General features: G+C 45.2%; 1 protein-coding gene across 2 annotated transcripts in view; it reads right to left on the reverse strand.

Annotated features, from left to right (window-relative positions):
- The window catches only part of LOC147440094 (DExH-box ATP-dependent RNA helicase DExH3-like), a 226516-nt gene that overhangs the window by 175854 nt on the left and 33383 nt on the right, over positions 1–17279 (reverse strand). For both annotated transcript variants that reach the window (XM_086483840.1, XM_086483839.1), the window contains exon 8: positions 1510–1640. In XM_086483840.1, the coding sequence (XP_086339966.1) occupies positions 1510–1640 (131 nt within the window). The remainder of the gene's footprint in view (positions 1–1509; positions 1641–17279) is intronic.

Consider the following 17279-nt stretch of genomic DNA (forward strand, 5'->3'; position numbering starts at 1 on the left):
TAGACTCCCATTTGTATCCTGTTACAATGGGAAGTGTCCTATCTCGGCTCTGATGTGTCTGTGTAGAAAATTATCTCTCCCCCTTTAAAAGTATCCTCAAACATCCCCCCCATCAAAGAGACCAAAGACAATTGGGCCACTTACTACTTGAGTTGCACAAACACCAAGTCACTCCTCAAGTCACCCACTACCTCTAGTGGAGGACAACAGTCCCAGCACACTAGAGGACAACAGTCCCAGCTTACATACTTCTTTCCGACAACCACCACTGTACCCCTCCTACCACACACATGAGTAGAGACTGTCCTGTCCGACAAGGGACTCCGAGTACCGGGATACTTGATCACGAGGTCACAAAGATTGTCCAGTCTCCTAGATCCTACTACTCTGCATATGTCTTGAACACTGCCCCATAGAGCTTGGCCAATATACGGCCGATCATGACATTTTTGGAGTTCCGGGCCCACAGGTGCCTAGGACTTGTAAATAGGCACAATACTGTGCATAGTCCAATCCTCTAGTAGGCCCTCTGCAAGTGCTCTAGTGAATGTGTGTGCAATGGACATACTCAACTTCCTTAGACAAGGTGTTCACTTTGCATGCCTACATTGTGATCAGTTGACGTTACACGCTGCGCGTAGTATGGGCCGGCTCCACCATTGATGGATGGGTGGATGGGTGTTGCTATGAAGAAGTTGTATTGTTGGCTGCTTAGGGGCATGGTAGAGTCTCTTTGCATACCGTGTTTAGAAAACACAATAAGAGATGGGCGCAAAGTGTTAGTTACATTGCTCAGGCTCACAACCTCTCATCCATGGGTCTACTAAAATGTGGGGTGGTTTCTCTGTTCTGTCAAAGGACTTTTTTTCTTCTTTTTTTTTTTTTTTTTTTTTTGGGGGGGGGGGGGGGGGGGGGGGGGTGCGGGCAGTAGTATGTTGGTTACATCATTCAAACTATATGAATTAATTTAGTCAAGCTGTTCCAAAGCCCCACAACACAATATGATAACACAGTACCTCAAGATAAAATTGACATAACGAGCAGCACCCCAGTGGCAAAACTTTAACCTAAACCTAGGCACTACCGACAAAAAAACTGACCTATAACAAGATCTGCATACAAAACATGTAGGACATGATGATGCTATGTGAATTCATTTGAGCTCTTCACATCTTAGAGAAAATTAGGGGCTCTGCATCCTTATGAAAAAGAACAGCTTTTCAGGTGATTTGTAAATAGATTAAATGTCGCTTTTTCAGAGAGACTCAATCAGGTCATTAGTTGCTGTCAAATTATGGTCAGCTAAGATGCGGCAAAATTGAGCTGACCATGAGAGAAGAGTATACTCACAGTGTCATTTAATTTTATTATGTTTTAATGAGCAATGTTTACAATATTAAATTCAGTAGACCTTGCTGCATGTTGGAAACTAGTAGCAGCAGAATGATAGCCTTTCTCTACAACAATGCAAGAGGCATGAGATACTCTAGTAGCATTCCAAACACTTACAGATATGTGCAGCAAGGGGGCACCATCAAAAAACGAGGAAAACAACTTTGCGTTAAGAGTTGCACTCATTAACACAACTCTCAAATCTTTTCGTCTAACCAACAGATCCTTCAGCACCACGAGCAAAAAATCTGCCCAAGCAAGTAGTAAAACATTTTTTCAACTTCAATAAGAAACACAATAAAAAGAAATACTTGCTAGCTCAGACACCAAGTAAAGCATTTATCCAGAATATAACTGCCAAGAACAAGAATTTTCTTGAAAATTCACACCCAGCGGAAGCACTTTCTGTATAGCAGAGACTGGAAATTCACATGTCTATGAGGATCATAGTTTCAAAGAGTACCTCCATTTAACATAGGTGGCGCAGCAACCTCCACTCTGATTGTACCATGCGGTACTGAAGGTTTGCTGCATATCATCCTTGGCATCATAATGATCAGGGGTCGCTCTATCCAAGTCCACCAGGAGGCAGTCATGCCTGGTGACCACACCAATGTTGTATACATCGTGACCAAGTTATCAAATAGACACCCTTTGTCTAAAGCTCCTAGAAGTGTGACTGACACACTCTCTATGGCATATATCATATGATAAAAAATGGCTTGGAGCATAGAAAGAACGATTGGAGCATGTGGTGGTGAGGAGGGACATTAGAGCATGGTCTCTATCAATAGTAGTATGTCCCTCCCCTTCATCCTATGCTCCAGTTGACCAAGATGTGCACCTAAAAAACCACTGTAGTTCCAAACAGCAAGGTGTATCTCTGTAGGTGGGGTACCCTGAGAGAGAGAGAGAGAGAGAGAGAGAGAGAGAGAGAGAGAGAGAGATTTTTTAATGTCTGTAAAAAGGCCGAAGTCAGCCTATGAGACAAATCAAAGTACATGTGGTGGGTGTCCTTTGTGTATCCATAAAGGATAAAAGGTACAAAAGTAGGGGGGGAGCTCCAAAACTGGGGAAAGATGCAAACCTATATGCTGGGGTAAATACAATAATGAGATGCTATCCTATCTCTAGCTCTACCCAGTCCCATAGTCGGGATGTAATACATAATGCATGGGCGAATAGGGTGTGAACAATATGCATAAGATGGCGGCTGGGTCTGCAAAAGCTCGAATGCGTCGCTCGTCCAAAGATCTATAGTAGTGCTCCTGAATCTCTCTCTGGTGTAGGCGAGGTGCCCTACGTCCATGGGTATGTGGGTGTTTGCGAGCTCGGACCTCCTCAGCTTGTTGTAGAGTCACTCCTCTCTGGATGGTCGGAGATGATGGTGCTGCTGTGGTCCTCTGAAAAAAGTCCGTGAGTTGTGTCTAGCGCTCGTCTCTCACACCTGATGCTGCCTCGGAAGGGAGTCCCGATGCTGTTGTGCCTCTATGAGGAAGCGGCTGAATTGCCGCTGGTCTCTGGACTCAAAAATCTGATGTGGAGTGGGCTGATCTGCAAACAAGGTCGGATATCTGCCTCTAATCTCCTCATATGCTCTACATCCAAAGATCTATAGTAGTGCTCCTGAATCTCTCTCTCTGGTGTAGGCGAGGTGCCCTACGTCCATGGGTATGTGGGTGTTTGCGAGCTCAGACCTCCTCAGCTTGTTGTAGAGTCACTCCTCTCTGGATGGTTGGAGATGATGGTGCTGCTGTGGTCCTCTGAAAAAAGTCCGTGAGTTGTGTCTAGCGCTCGTCTCTCACACCTGATGCTGCCTCGGAAGGGAGCCCTGATGCTGTTGTGCCTCTATGAGGAAGCGGCTGAATTGCCGCTGGTCTCTGGACTCAAAAATCTGATGTGGAGTGGGCTGATCTGCAAACAAGGTCGGATATCTGCCTCTAATCTCCTCATATGCTCTACATCTGCATAATAATGCTCCTCGCTCTCAACCTCTGATGTGCAAAGTCTGCATCTTCTCTCTGCTCTGGGGACATGTGCAAGTCTCCCTGCCTCAATCTCTAGCTGGTGTGATGATGCTCTGAGTTGTCCAAGGGCGACCCGTGCTCTATGTGGCATGTAGACATCCATGTATCTCGGTTTCTGGATGAACCCATCTGCTAGAATGGTCAGGAAGTGGTCTCTTAAGTACTGTCTCTTCGTGGGAAGAGACTCTCTGGTTGTGATCCATGTCTCCCTGATGTACAGCTGCCAGAGATCCTGTCTGAGAGCTCGATTCCTCTCGATGTGTGAGAGGCGTATGTGAGTGAGTCAAGATCATACTGAAAAGGAGGCAGATCCGTGATGTCCAAGCCATGGGATGTAAACCACTCTATGACCTGTGAGTACCATGCCCTCGAGTCCCCCTCCTAATGGAGTTGTATCGATGCCTCAAAAGCTCTGCAGGTGAGTCTGTCTGGTGGGAGCTCTCGCATGCGCTGGATGAAACAAACTCTCTGAAAGAGGGCCTCTACTAGCATCGGTGGTGTAGCTAGCTCTGTTGTGATGATGTCATGTGGTACTGAGAGTTTGCTGTGGAGCAAACGAGAGATCGTGATGATCTGTGGGCGCTCTATCTGTGACCATAGAGATGCTGATAGCCCCGATGCCCATACTGCGGCTGCATACATCATGGCAAGTGTGACAAGAGTGTCAAAAAGCCACCCCTTGGTGCGGAGCTCCTGGAAGTGGGCCTAATGGCATCTGCGCTCCAAGGTGGCTAACGCTGCATATCCTCGTGTAAGCCGGTCTCGGGCTGCCTAGGCCATGGCAAATCTGCCAGGGGTGCCAGTGAAAGTCACCCCCCGGTATACATATGAATCAACCACATCAACTTGCCTGCCTGCTGCTGTGAGTACTGCTCTGCTCCGAACTCTACTCCGAACTGTCTTGGAGGTGTGGAAGATCATAACCTTGGTCTTGCCAAGCTTCACTGTGAGCCCTCGATGTGTGCAGAAATCATCCAAGGCTCGTAGGTGGCTCCGTAGTCCCTCCTGTGTCTCAGAAACTAGAATGATATCATCAGCATAGAGCATAACATGGACTGGTATACCTGCCAAGTCTGATCCCGCTCCACTTGCTCGTAGAATGTAATCTGATATCTCGTCGATGCAGATACCAAATAGAGCCGGGGAGAGGGGGCATCCTTGCTTCACCCCAATGGTGCTAGCAATGGAATCGGATAGTCCACCTGGGCATCGCACTCTACCAAAGACTTGTGCATATAAAGAATGATTGGCCCATATCATCTCAGATGGTATCTGTAGCTCCTAAAGGCATTGAAAGAGCTCTCTCTAGGGATAGTGTCAAAAGCCTTGCAGAAATCCACAAAGCAACAGTAGCATCTCCTCTTCCGTGTTGTCGCTCCATCGATCACGTAGGGAAGCACAAAAATGTGGTCGATAGTCAAGAAAGTGTGTCGAAAAGCCTGCTTGTCCTGGTGCACGTATCCCTAATGCCTCTACATGTGTGCTAAGCTCTGCCTCAAGAACTGCCCCATACAATTTGGCCAATGTGTAACCAATCATGATAGTCCTGTAGTTCCCTGGGTCTAGGGTGTCGCCAGATTTGTGGATAGGCACGATGGTGTGCATACTCCACTCCTCTAGTAGTCCCTCAACCAGAGCGCGGTTGAAGACAGGTGCTATCCACAAAGCAACAGTAGAGTCTCCTCTTCCGTGCTGTCGCTCCATCGATCAGGATGTGGTCGATAGTCAAGAAAGTGCGTCGAAAAGCCTGCCTGTCCTGGTGCGCGTATCCCTAATGCCTCTACATGTGTGCTAAGCTCTGCCTCAAGAACTGCCCCATACAATTTGGCCAACGTGTGACCAATCATGATAGTCCTGTAGTTCCCTGGGTCCAGGGTGTCGCCAGATTTGTAAATAGGCACGATGGTGTGCATAGTCCACTCCTCTAGTAGTCCCTCAACCAGAGTGCAGTTGAAGAGATGTGCTATCAAGGGGGAGAGAGTGTCTGCTGGATATATCTGGTGCTCACTCTGTAGTCCAGTATGATCTGCTAAGCGGCATGCTAAAGGCGTCGGATGGCCCTCTCCACCATGCTAGATGTGAAGAAAGTCGAGGTGGTAGGTCCAGGATCAGATGGTGTTGGGATCAGTGGCTGCCCAGGTATCTGGTATAAGCGCTTGGTATAATCATGCCACATCTGGGGGTCCTCCAGGGAGGTGGTGGGGCGTGGCTCTCTGAGAATCCTCCATGCTGTGGCGCGGTATGTACTTGTTATGAGCACGTATAGAGCTAGAAGAGAGCAAGAGGAGGCGCTCACAATGTATAAGAACTTGGATTTGATGATAAGCTTAATATTGATTACAAGACTTAATACTTTATTAAGAGAGCTAGATACAAGACTTGGATTACATGACTTGAGTACAAGACAAGGCTTGATTGCAAGGACAAGACTTGAACATGAGAACTAGAAGAGGGATTTCCTCGTATGAGACTCACAATTGGTGTTGGCAAGACTGAGGGGCTTGTGGCCCAAGACCCCTATTTATACTAGTGCTTGGGAAGGTTACTTGAGGAGGTTAGGACTTCTAGGTTCTTCTTGAGGAGGTTAGAATCTTCTAGAACCTTCTTGATCCTTCTAGTTGTTCTAGAACCTTCTGGATCCTTCTTCAATTTTCTAGAGCTTTCCAGAAACTTCTAGATTCTTCCGGAATCTTCTCAAAGCTTCTAGAAACTTCTTGATCCTTCTAGTTCTTCTAGAACCTTCTAGATCCTTCTTCAACTTTCTAGAGCTTTCCAGAAACTTCTAGATTCTTCCAGAATCTTCTCCATGCTTCTAGAAACTTCTAAAATCTCCTTGATACTTTTAGAACTTCTAGAACCTTCTAGATCCTTCTAGATTCTTCTAGAGCCTTCCAGCGATGATGTAGGCGATGACATAGGCGATGATGCAGGCAACGACCAACTCTCAAGCATCCATGACATTACCCTCTTCTCTAGCGACAAGTTCCACGAGGAGCAGTGGTGTTCCTTGAGTTGTGCTTCCATGGATGTTGTTGATGGAACTCTTGGACTTTGAGAGATGCATGCTGTAGATTGTGTGCTGGTTCCCAGGTTCGTTCCCTAGCATCATAGCCTTTCCAATGCACCAAGTACTGTAACCTGCCACGCGAAACTCGAGAATCTAGGACTTTCTCGACCTCATATTCGTCATGTCCTTGAATCTCAACCGGAGGAGGTGGTTGTAGGACTCTTCCTGGGATCTTAAATGTGTGACAAGGTTCTAGGACTGAGACATGAAAGACCAGATGGATTTTCATGGATGAGGGCAATCGGAGTCGATAGGTGACTGGATTGACTTGACGGATAATTTTAAACGAGCCAAGCCTTCGATAATTCAAGCTTTTAACAGGGACGAGATGAGCACAGATCACGTCGGAGGAGCCACACTTTATCCCCTTCGTTGTATTTTGGATGCTGCATGCGATGGAGATCTGCACTTTCCTTATACTTGGATTGCGCTTTTTTGATATGAATTGTAAGTTCTTTGTGAATTGCAGATAATTGTTGTTTAAGATGAATAGCAGCTGGATTCTTGACTTGATAGTGTCTATGGAGATCCTATTTGGGATGTTGACCATAATTAGCAAAGAATGGAGTGTGACAGGTGGAGGCATGAAAACTGTTATTATAGGAGAATTCTGCTAGCGGTAGGAGCTCGACCCAATTATCCATAATTGATAGCACAGCGGAGATACTGTTCCAAAACTTGATTTACTCTCTTTGTTTGTACATCACTTTGTGGGTGGTTGGTTGAGGAGAGGTTGATTTGTACTCCTAGTAGCTTGAATAAGCTTTTCCAAAAGCTAGAGATGAATTGTGGGCCTCGATCAGAAACTATGTCATCCGGTAATCCGTGATAACGATAGATATGCTATAGAAAGAGTTTGGCCGTACCTTCGTTGGTGATGGTTTTAGTTGTTGGAATGAAGTGTGCCATTTTTGTAAACCGATCCACGACTACTAAAATGGAGTCAAATCCTTGTAACAAGGGTAGCTCTACAATGAAATCCATAGAGATGGATGACCATGGTTTGGTTGGAATAGGCAAGGGATGGAGTAACCCATGAGGAAGATGACGAGGGGCCTTTGATCTATTGCAAGTGTCACAAGTGCCTACATACTCCTTGACAAGCTTCCACATTTGAGGCCACCAAAAGTCACGGGAGAAAAGCTCAATTGTCTTATTAACCCCAAAATGCCCTATTGATGGAAGATCATGCCGTTGCTGAAGTACCTCCAAGCGTGTTGGTCCTGGCAGAATAGAGAAGACCCTTCTAGTAAATTAGTCCATCAATTTCTTGAAAGTCCTCATTAACCTCTTGTCCGTGTAGTTATTGTCTAATATTCTGAGCAAGTGGGTCTTTGGAAATTTGCGTCTTCACCTTAGAAAGAAAAGTAGAATCTTCAGGAGCTTGGCTCATGGTGGCGGTTAGCTTAAGCTGCTCAGGTTTCAAAATCACTGTCTCTTGTTGATCAAATGCTGTGTCGCCTTCTCTAGGTGCAAGGTAGGATCTTCTTGATAAGGCATCTGGCTTAGCTTGTTGACGGCCAAGTCTATAAGAGATAAGAAAATCAAACCTTGATAGGATACCACTCCACCTGGCTTGGCGACGATTCAAGACGCGGGATGTCATGAAGTATTCCACATTCTTGTGATCTATATAGACAGTGATCTTATGAGGAGCTCCTTCAAGTAGGTGACGCCAAGTGTCGAAGGAGTTGATGATTGCTAAGAGCTCTTTGTCATGGATTTCATAATTGATTTCTGCAGCTGAGAACTTGCGGGAATGAAAAGCCACCGGATGTACTCGACCATCCTCTCCTACTTGGGATAGAATAGCGCCAAGGGCAAAATCTGAAGCGTTTGTTTCTAGGATAAAAGGCTTTGTAGGATCTGCGTGAATTAGAAATGGGTGCGGTCGTGAAAGCTTGCTTGAGAGTCAAAAATGCTTTCACGGCCGCTGAGTCCCAAACAAACTTATTATGGCCTGTCAACCTTGTGAGTGTTGTAACCACCTTGGAGTATCCCTGTATAAAGATACGATAAAAATTTGCAAATCCGAGGAAACATTGAACATCTCTTACCGAGGTGGGTGTCCCCCAATCAAGGATGGTTTGAACCTTCTTTGGATCCATGGAGATTCTCGTTTCAAAAATTACATAACCAAGAAATTCCACCTTAGATTGATGAAAAGAGCACTTCTCCAACTTTGCATATAACCCTGATGCACGAAGCTTTTCAAGCACTAATCGTACATGGTGCTCATGCTCTTCTTGATCCTTGAAAAATATCAACATCCATGAGATGATCATCATGGAGTCAGTGAGAGAAAACAAATGCTACCACAACAGCCAACCACGCTATCTTTGAGGCCGGTTTGGATGGGGAGTAATCCGCATCCAAACGACCTCTAGACAAGAGCGAAAGGAGTGACTATCCCGCCCAGGCCCAAGCCGAGCGTGCAGCCCAAAGAGCTACATCCTCTGTCCAAGAATCCTCATGTACAAATACATAATGAGGAGGGCTTTGAGTGTCAGCAAACAAATGCACCACAATGTGCCTGCAACCCGCTGCATCCGAAGGCGTAACGCTGAATCTAGCAAGACTCAATAGGCCAAACTGTCTGCACCAAATCTGTCACCCCTAAGTCCCCTGTGTGGTGTGAGAACTCAGTAGCCCGAATCAAGAGCCAGTCAAGAACTGTGTGCTGGGTCCACTCTGTGGCCCGTGGGATCCCTACCGCACAGCGGAAAGGAGAAACCCACCGTTGTGTCCAAGGCCTCAATGCCTCTAGCTGCAAGAAAGAGGACGTGGACTCAAAAGCAAGCCTCCTCCAGGTCAGGAGAAGAGTCACCCAGGAACCGTGTGAAGATGTAGTCGAAGAAGTCCTAGCGTCTGCGAATGTCAAAGCTAGTCAAACCTCTAGGGACTGCTACAAAAGGAGAAGTCTGCACCCAAAAAGGCGGCCTCAAGTAAGGTTGTCCCTCTCAAGCTAGACGGCTCGTAGCGAAAGCACTACCAAGAGAATGCCTCGCGGTAGACGCGTGTCCAGTCCCCTGCGTCTGGGGAGGAGTGGAGGAGGGTCAGGAGATGAGGCTGTGGGCATTCCCTATGTAGAAGGACACAAGAGGTTTCAAATGACTAACAACAAAGGATTATGCGCAAGGATAGATACCTAGATTGATTTCTAGGAGGATTATTCTTCTTTGGATTTAGCAGGTAGAAATGAGTTGACAGATTCTTGGATGAGGAAACTTCCGATCTGTTGGAAAGACGCGAATGACAAGTTCTTACATGGCTTGTAAGTTTGATGATTGGTGAAGGATATCCTCGAGGTACTAGAGGAACGACATAAACCGGTAAGGTAAGTATTGGATCATTAAATTTTTGTTTAATTTAATTTTTAAGTTCTCTTTTGAGAAAAGGCCAGCTCAACTCACCATTGAGCAAGATTTTGAATTTTTCCAGTTTTCTTCCTGGGCAATTCAGTTGGACCTCTGTAGTTGAGGACAACTGTTTTATAAGTGAGAGGGATGTTGCTAAATTGGCTTTATCTGACATAAAAATAATTGTAAATGAATTATTAAATTTATAAGTGAGAGGGTTTTCTCGCACAAGAAAAAGCAAGCACTTGAACGAAGATGGGTTCAGAGAAAACTTTGAGGAAAAAACAGATGCTTTCTTAGAAAGCGGGTTGCTTTTCAGCAAAGCAGATGCTTCCCTCGAGGAAGTCTATGTCTGCATTGCAACTGTGCATGTGATTGCATCCACGGACGCCTGGGAAGTGTTGTGAAAGTTTTGTTTTCAACTTATAAGGTTTTGTTGAGTTTTTGAGCAGATTCGGACCATTTTTTAAGGTGACCGGCCGCCCACTTAATAAGTGGGCAGCCTATGATTAAATAGAGCAGTAAAAACCAACCAGTGATTTTTCTCTCTTTTTCTGGTAAAAAAGGCAAAGTATATATTATTAAAAATTGTTTATTATAAAAAAAAAAACGGCCGCGAACTCTACGCGAGCAGCCAATGCTCTGCTATCTTTGCTTGGCCAGAGAGCTATAAAAGCATCACACGCCCTCCCCCAAAGGAAAGAGCAATTTTGGCAAAGAGGAGATGCTGCTGCAGATTTCAGCCCCAAAGAAGACGTTGCCGGTGATGTCCATGGCTACCTCAAGTGTACAAGATGTCGCCAGGACCCAGTGCGCGATTTCCCTCGCGAAGAAGTGACTACGGAGCGTGTTTCCATCGCGACAAGCTGCTGTTTTTCTCTGTTTTCAGCCCATAAACAAAGTGGGAACATCACATCTTCCTCTTTGTTCTTTGGTATCTCTAACTAGAAAACAGTATTTAAAAACTGCCAAAAGCGCTTTGTTCCTTTGGTATTAAGGGTGATCGGCTGAAACAAGTCCTGGCATGGCTGGATTGTAGCTTCCTTGGAGAGCTGAGAGTATGTACGTGTAGTCGGCTTCATGTCACAAACTGGTGACGTGGCAACCCTATAAGTTGTCCCAACTTATGGCCAAGTGACGAGGGGACCCCGCGGACACAAGAAAATAATGCAAAGCGACTGCTGACGTGGCTGGCATACGGATTTTCGCAAATCACGCTGACTGTACGGATCTCCCCAAATCGTGCTGACAGCCGTACGGACTCGGAAACTACACTGACAGCTTTTTGCAGTTTTGGACGCCCGGTGCTTTTGGAAACTTATTGCTTTTGGAGTTTGAAGCTTTTGGGGGCTCTTCTTTTAGCAGCCCTATGTAACCTTTATAAGTGGCCTTAGGGGCTCACTTCTCATAGCATCTGGACGCAGAGTCTAAGAGTGAGACCCGCGGGCCCTCTTCGTAATTTGAACATAGATTAATATAAAAAGAAATACCGAAAGGGGCGCCAGTCTTTGGGGCCAATACCTCTAGGCACGATACTACGCTCGTAGTACTGTGTCGTCTTTGTGAACTGTTTTGAAGTGAATCTCTGTTATGTCGCGATAGAATCTTGACTTGGGGTGTCCAAGTTTGTTACAGTGGTATCAGAGCGCGGCCGATTTCTCTTCTACCGGAAAATCCGATCCTTTTCTCGTGACACTTATAGATTCCAACCAGAATCAGTCGACTTCTTCTGCATCTGCTAATGCGAGAGGAGATCACGAAGAAGATTTTAATGATCAAACAGAGGAAGAGTACGGGCCACCTCGGCCTACTCAGTACGAACTTCAAGAGATGGAACGTCGACAACATGTTGACGAGTGCAAAAAGCAGATGATTAAAATTGCGAAGGATTTGCAAAATTTTTGTTTCAGCAATCCATCGAAGAAGTGCACACCCAGTGGCAGAAGGCCACACAACCACCCATTAAACCGGCAATCAAGAAACCTCCTTCTCCGAGAATGTTTACAAAGCAAGAATTACAAGAGGTGGTTCAGACACAGGTTAGTCAGCTTTTGGACGCAAACAACAAATCCAAAAAGCAAGAGAAAAAGCACAAGAAGGCGACTGTAACAAATTGCTGACGTGTCGACCTACTGAAGAACGGAGCTACCGGCCGAGGGGCCTAAACCCTAAGAAGAACAAGTAACAGAAGAAGTGTCACAAAGTGATGACGTGGTTGCCCGAGAGCAAAAACCCTAACCCTAATTTCTGCCAGAAACCCTAACTGCTGAAACCCTAATTCAGGAAACCCTAACCCTAAAACCTGCAAAACCTAATTCTGCTGCCAAAAACCCTAAAACTGCAGAAACCCTAACCCTAACCCTAAGGGAAGATTTCTGCGTTTTGCGCTGGCTGATCACGTGGCAAGCTGTACAGATTTCCATGATTTACGTAGGCAGCTTTTGGCTTTGCTTTTGGACCAGAAGCTTTTGAGTTTTGAAGGCTTTTCACTGTAATTGCTTTTTAGGCCAAGGGCCTTTAAATATGAGGTTAGGGCTCATTCTCTGGCACGCTTCCTTGAGAAGGTGCAGAGTTTGGAGTACAAGCTTGTACTGAGTTGATGCAATATAAAGAAATACTGAAAGGGGCGTCAAGGTTTGGGGCCAATACTCTCTGGGGTAGAAAGCAAAAGAAGCGTGTACGATTGAAGGACTACCCAGTTCTTTTTCTCCTTCTTCTTCCAACACTTCTTCTAGCTCTTCTGACTTGAGTGAGGAGGACAGAAAAGGCAAAAAACGAAGCAAAAAGCAAAGCTTCGGAAAGGGCAAGAAAAAAGCAAAGAAACCCAGATATCACCCAATTTCTGACAGTTCTACAGAGGAGTCATCCTCTGATGGTTTGGACTTCGATGACCACATGTTTTATGCAAAGAAGAAGCATTTCTACAAAGCCAACCAATATGACTTTATCGAAGACAAAAGCAAGAAAGTAAAAGAATGCAAAGAAGGTGGACAGTCGATTAAATTTGAATCCTTTTCTGGGTTCCGAGATGCTCCGAGGGCTTTGGGCTTCATTCAGCAGTTTGGCATAGCCTTCTCTGGAGGGCATTACTCAGAGCACTCCAAGATTAGGAGGGCTACATCTTTCTTCGGAGGAAATTCTCGAACATGGTGGTCCACTCTTCTTCTAAGGAAGAAAGCTCAAGTTAAATGGTTGAAATTCAAAAGCCTAACTCGGGAGTACGAACGGCTTGGAATCATCTTCGGATGACCAAGGGATATTCTTTGGACACTTATTGCGAGAGATTTTGGAACTCTTTTCTACCAACCTCTTCATTCAAGAAGGTTTCTTTAAAGGAACAGGTTGAGCGGTTTTGTTGCGGACTCCCTACAGAGATCCGAGACTAATTCTATTCAAGAATTGATTGGTCATGCGAAACGGGGTTTGCGATACATTTGGGAAATTTGACCTACCCCACTGATGAGATCTTGACTCAAAGAACCCAACAAACCTCTCACAATGAAAGTAGAAAGAAAAAGAGTTTCCAAGAAAAGGAAGACAAGGACCCCGGCTCACTCTTCGGGAGAGGGCCAGTTACATCAAAGAAGGGAAGTGTTTTGGATGCGGGGAACATGGGCACGTTTCCGTGAAGTGCCCCAAAAAGGCACAGCAAGAACAACATCAAGACAGGCCAGAGAGTTCGAGAACAGCTGAGGAACGTGGCAAAAAAGGCAGGATGAAAGCAGGACTGGTTCCAGATTGCATGGGTACTGATCCAAGCATGATTGATGAAAGTATATAGCTTTGCTTGGGGCAAAGTGAAAGATCAAGAAGCCCTGATTTTCTTGATGGAGGAGCCAAGGCCAACTTCATTTCTCCTGAATTGGCGGCGCGGCTCGAGATTACACCCGATCAGATGGGACAACCAACAGAGGCAATTCTAGTGGCACCGATACGGAGCATAGCCATTACACCTGTCAGTGGCAAATTTCGATTGCATTGTCAGGGGTATTTGGGACACGAGGACTTTTACATAATGTCCTTGGAAGGTTGTGTCGTCCTCCTACGAGTCCCTTGATATAAAACTGAAGGGCAAGTCTGTCCCTATTGTAACGACTTCGGCCGTTTCCAAATTAATAAAATGCAGTCTGTTTGTTTACTCGATCTATTTGAAAGAGTTAAATGATAAACACACAACGAACATGTCTGAACTTGATAAAGAACGCCAAGATTTTCTCCATACGCATGCCGATTGCTTTTCTGAGGGCTTGCCAGGCGAGTTGCCACTATCTCGTCCTGAGGATCACACTATTGATCTGATACCTGGAAGCACACCACCGAACCGGCCACCTTATCGTGTTAGCCGAGCCCAGAATGGAGAGATTATGAACCAAGTGAAAGACTTCTTGGAAAAGGGTCTTATCCAACCGAGTACTTCACCCTACTGCTCTCCGATGTTGGTTTTAAAGAAAGACGGATCTTGGAGAACGTGCATTGATTACAGAGCTCTCAATAAAATCACCATCAAGAACAGATTTTCGATTCCGAGAATCGATGATGATCTTGACCGACTACATGAATCCTCCTGTTTCAGCAGGATTAATTTGAAAAGCGGATATCATCATATCAGAATTGCGCCTAGAGATGTCTACAAGACAACCTTTCGGACGAGCTTCGGTCTATATTAATTTTTGGTCATGCCTTTTGGCCTTACCAATGCTCCAACGACTTTCAACCGAATGATGGATAGGATTTCAGAGAGTACAGATCTTTTGTCAGCACTTTTTTTTATGACATTATGGTCTTCTCCAAGGATGAGGCAGAACATAGACACCAACAGGTCTTTAGGGCATTGCGAGATAACAAGTTAGTTATCAATGCCAAGAAGAGTGAATTTTTATTGCCGGAGATACACTTTTTGGGACACATCGTCTCAACACGAGGAGTACAGATGGACCCGGCCAAGATTGACACTATACGTGATTGGCCCGATTTGAAGAATGTTCATGAAGCTAGAAGCTTCTTGGGCTTATGTTCTTACTACCGGCGGTTCATTCGAAAGTTTGCACAGGTCGCTTCCCCTTTGCACATTCTGACACAGAAAGCAGTCCCTTTCTCGTGCGGACTCGCAGAGGTGACTGCCTTTCAAACTTTGAAAGAGAAATTGACTACGGGACCAGTATTGACTTTGTCAGATTTGCAAAAGTCATTCAAAGTGTATTGTGATGCTTGTGGTTGTAGTCTGGGTGCGGTCTTAATGCAAGAAGGCCATGTCATTGCCTATGAGAGCCGATTGTTTTCAAGGCCGGAATTGACTGCACACATTTATGAGAAAGAGCTTTTGGTGGTTATCCATGCTCTTACTCAATGGCGAAATTACCTACTCCAAGCCGATTTTACGGTCTTCACTAATCATTAGAGTTTACGCTACTTCTTGTCACAGAAGCAGCTTTCGGAAAAGCAGATGCGGTGGGCTAACATCTTGTCACAGTTTCACTCCCAGATTGTCCATGTACAGGGACAAAAGAACTTGGTGGCAGATGCTTTGTCTCAGAAGCTGTTAGTCTTGGCTATTTCCGCCATTCATCATAGAAGCTTCGAGGACGTGGTCAACAGCACGCCACAGATCCAGATTTTTTTGATGTATTCACTCAAATATAGAATGGGGAGGTAGTAGCGGGACGGGATGGCTACTTGATGAAGAAAACGATGTTGTGCGTTACACAGCCGTTGAGGGAAAAGGTTCTAACTGAATGCCATTATCCACCTTTTGCGGATCACCGCGGCATTGACACCACCTTGAAAGGTCTGGAGTGTTACTTCTTTTGGCCGAGACTCAAGAAAGATGTGAACGACTTTGTACGCAGTTGCTTGGTATGCCAGAAGGTTAAGTTTGACAGGCATAAAGCGCAAGGATTGTTACAGCCTTTACCCATTTCCAACCGCCCCTGGGAAAGTATTGCTATGGATTTCATTTTTGATCTCCCGAAGACACAGAGTGGGCATGATGGCATTTGGATTGGCATCGACAGATTTAGCAAGCAAGCTCACTTTGTTCCAGTGAATAAAACAGTCAAGCCGGATCATTTAGCAAGATTGTTCATTTCACAGATTTTCAATTTACATGGCATGCCAGAGACAATAGTCTCTGACAGAGATCCCCGATTCACGAGTTTGTTTTGGAAGGCTATTTGGGAGAACATTGGCACACGATTGCAGCTCTAGTCATCTTTCCACCTACAGACAGATGGGCAATCTGAGATTGCAAATTCGGTCGTACTGGATTTATTGAAGTCTTACATTTCTGATCAGAAGACTCAATGGGAAAAAAAATTACCCTCGGTGGAATTTGCCTACAATAACAAGATCCACTCTTCGACGGGGAGGGCACCATTTGAGATCATTGAAGGTGCTACGAAGGTTCCACCCTTTCTTAGCACAAAAGATAAGATTTTTTAAAGCCGACCGGTACATGAGGGACTTGGACACTGCTTTTGCCAAGGTCCGACAGGCTTTAGCAAAATCTCACGAAAGACACATGAAGGTAGCAGATCGACACCGTCACGATTTGAAATTAAAGGAAGACGATTGGGTGCTCTTACGTTTTGAGAAGGCACGCCTAAGAAAGAAAAAGGGAAAGGAGCGGCTTTTTCCAAAGCTTAGCATGAGATACTATGGCCCTTTCCAGATAAAAGAAAAGATAAATGATGTCTCCTTTAGATTAAAGCTGCCCGATATTTGGAAGATTCACAATGCTTTTCATGTGAGTCTCTTGAAGCCTTTTAAAGGCGATGTGCGTGATGATGGGGAGCCACATGAGCAACCCGAAGTGGAGGAAAGCGAGGAAGGAGATACTTGTTCCAGAACAGATATTGGCACACAAGGATAGAAAGATTAAAGGTAAAGCAATTAGGCGGTTCTTGGTCAAATTCAAGAACTATCTTGCATTGGATGCAAAGTGGATGGAGGAGGAGGACCTAGCAGATACTCCTCTGATTCGGGAACTTTACCTTGAAGCATTCGGTTTAGCATAGTCTACTCCGATAAAACCCCGATTTCAGCATGGGTGAATCTAGTGCAGCGGGCTTGCACGAGAAGGGAGTCACTCCGCTTCTTTGTCAATGGATTACCTCGATTCTGATATAGAGTCACTGATGTCCCTTTGGGTTTCAGGGATACTACTGGGCTGACAGTATTTTGCTATATGACTTTATGAACTAGAATTCCCGAAAATGAAACTGATTGATTTGTCCTTGACTCACTTGTTTGAGTGCAGGAACTGAAAGACGAAATGATTGCAGTATTTCGGTCTCATAAATCTCTATAGACATGATTGCAATAAGGATTAGTTAATCGGGTATTTGTGAGGTCCCGACAGGATCTACTAAATACGTTGTCGATTAATCATGGTCTAAGATTTGGAATGAATTTGAATGTGATTTGTCATGTGATGTC

Source organism: Adiantum capillus-veneris, chromosome 16, assembly GCF_014529385.1.
Source record: "Adiantum capillus-veneris isolate H3 chromosome 16, ASM1452938v2, whole genome shotgun sequence".
NCBI lineage: Eukaryota > Viridiplantae > Streptophyta > Polypodiopsida > Polypodiales > Pteridaceae > Adiantum > Adiantum capillus-veneris.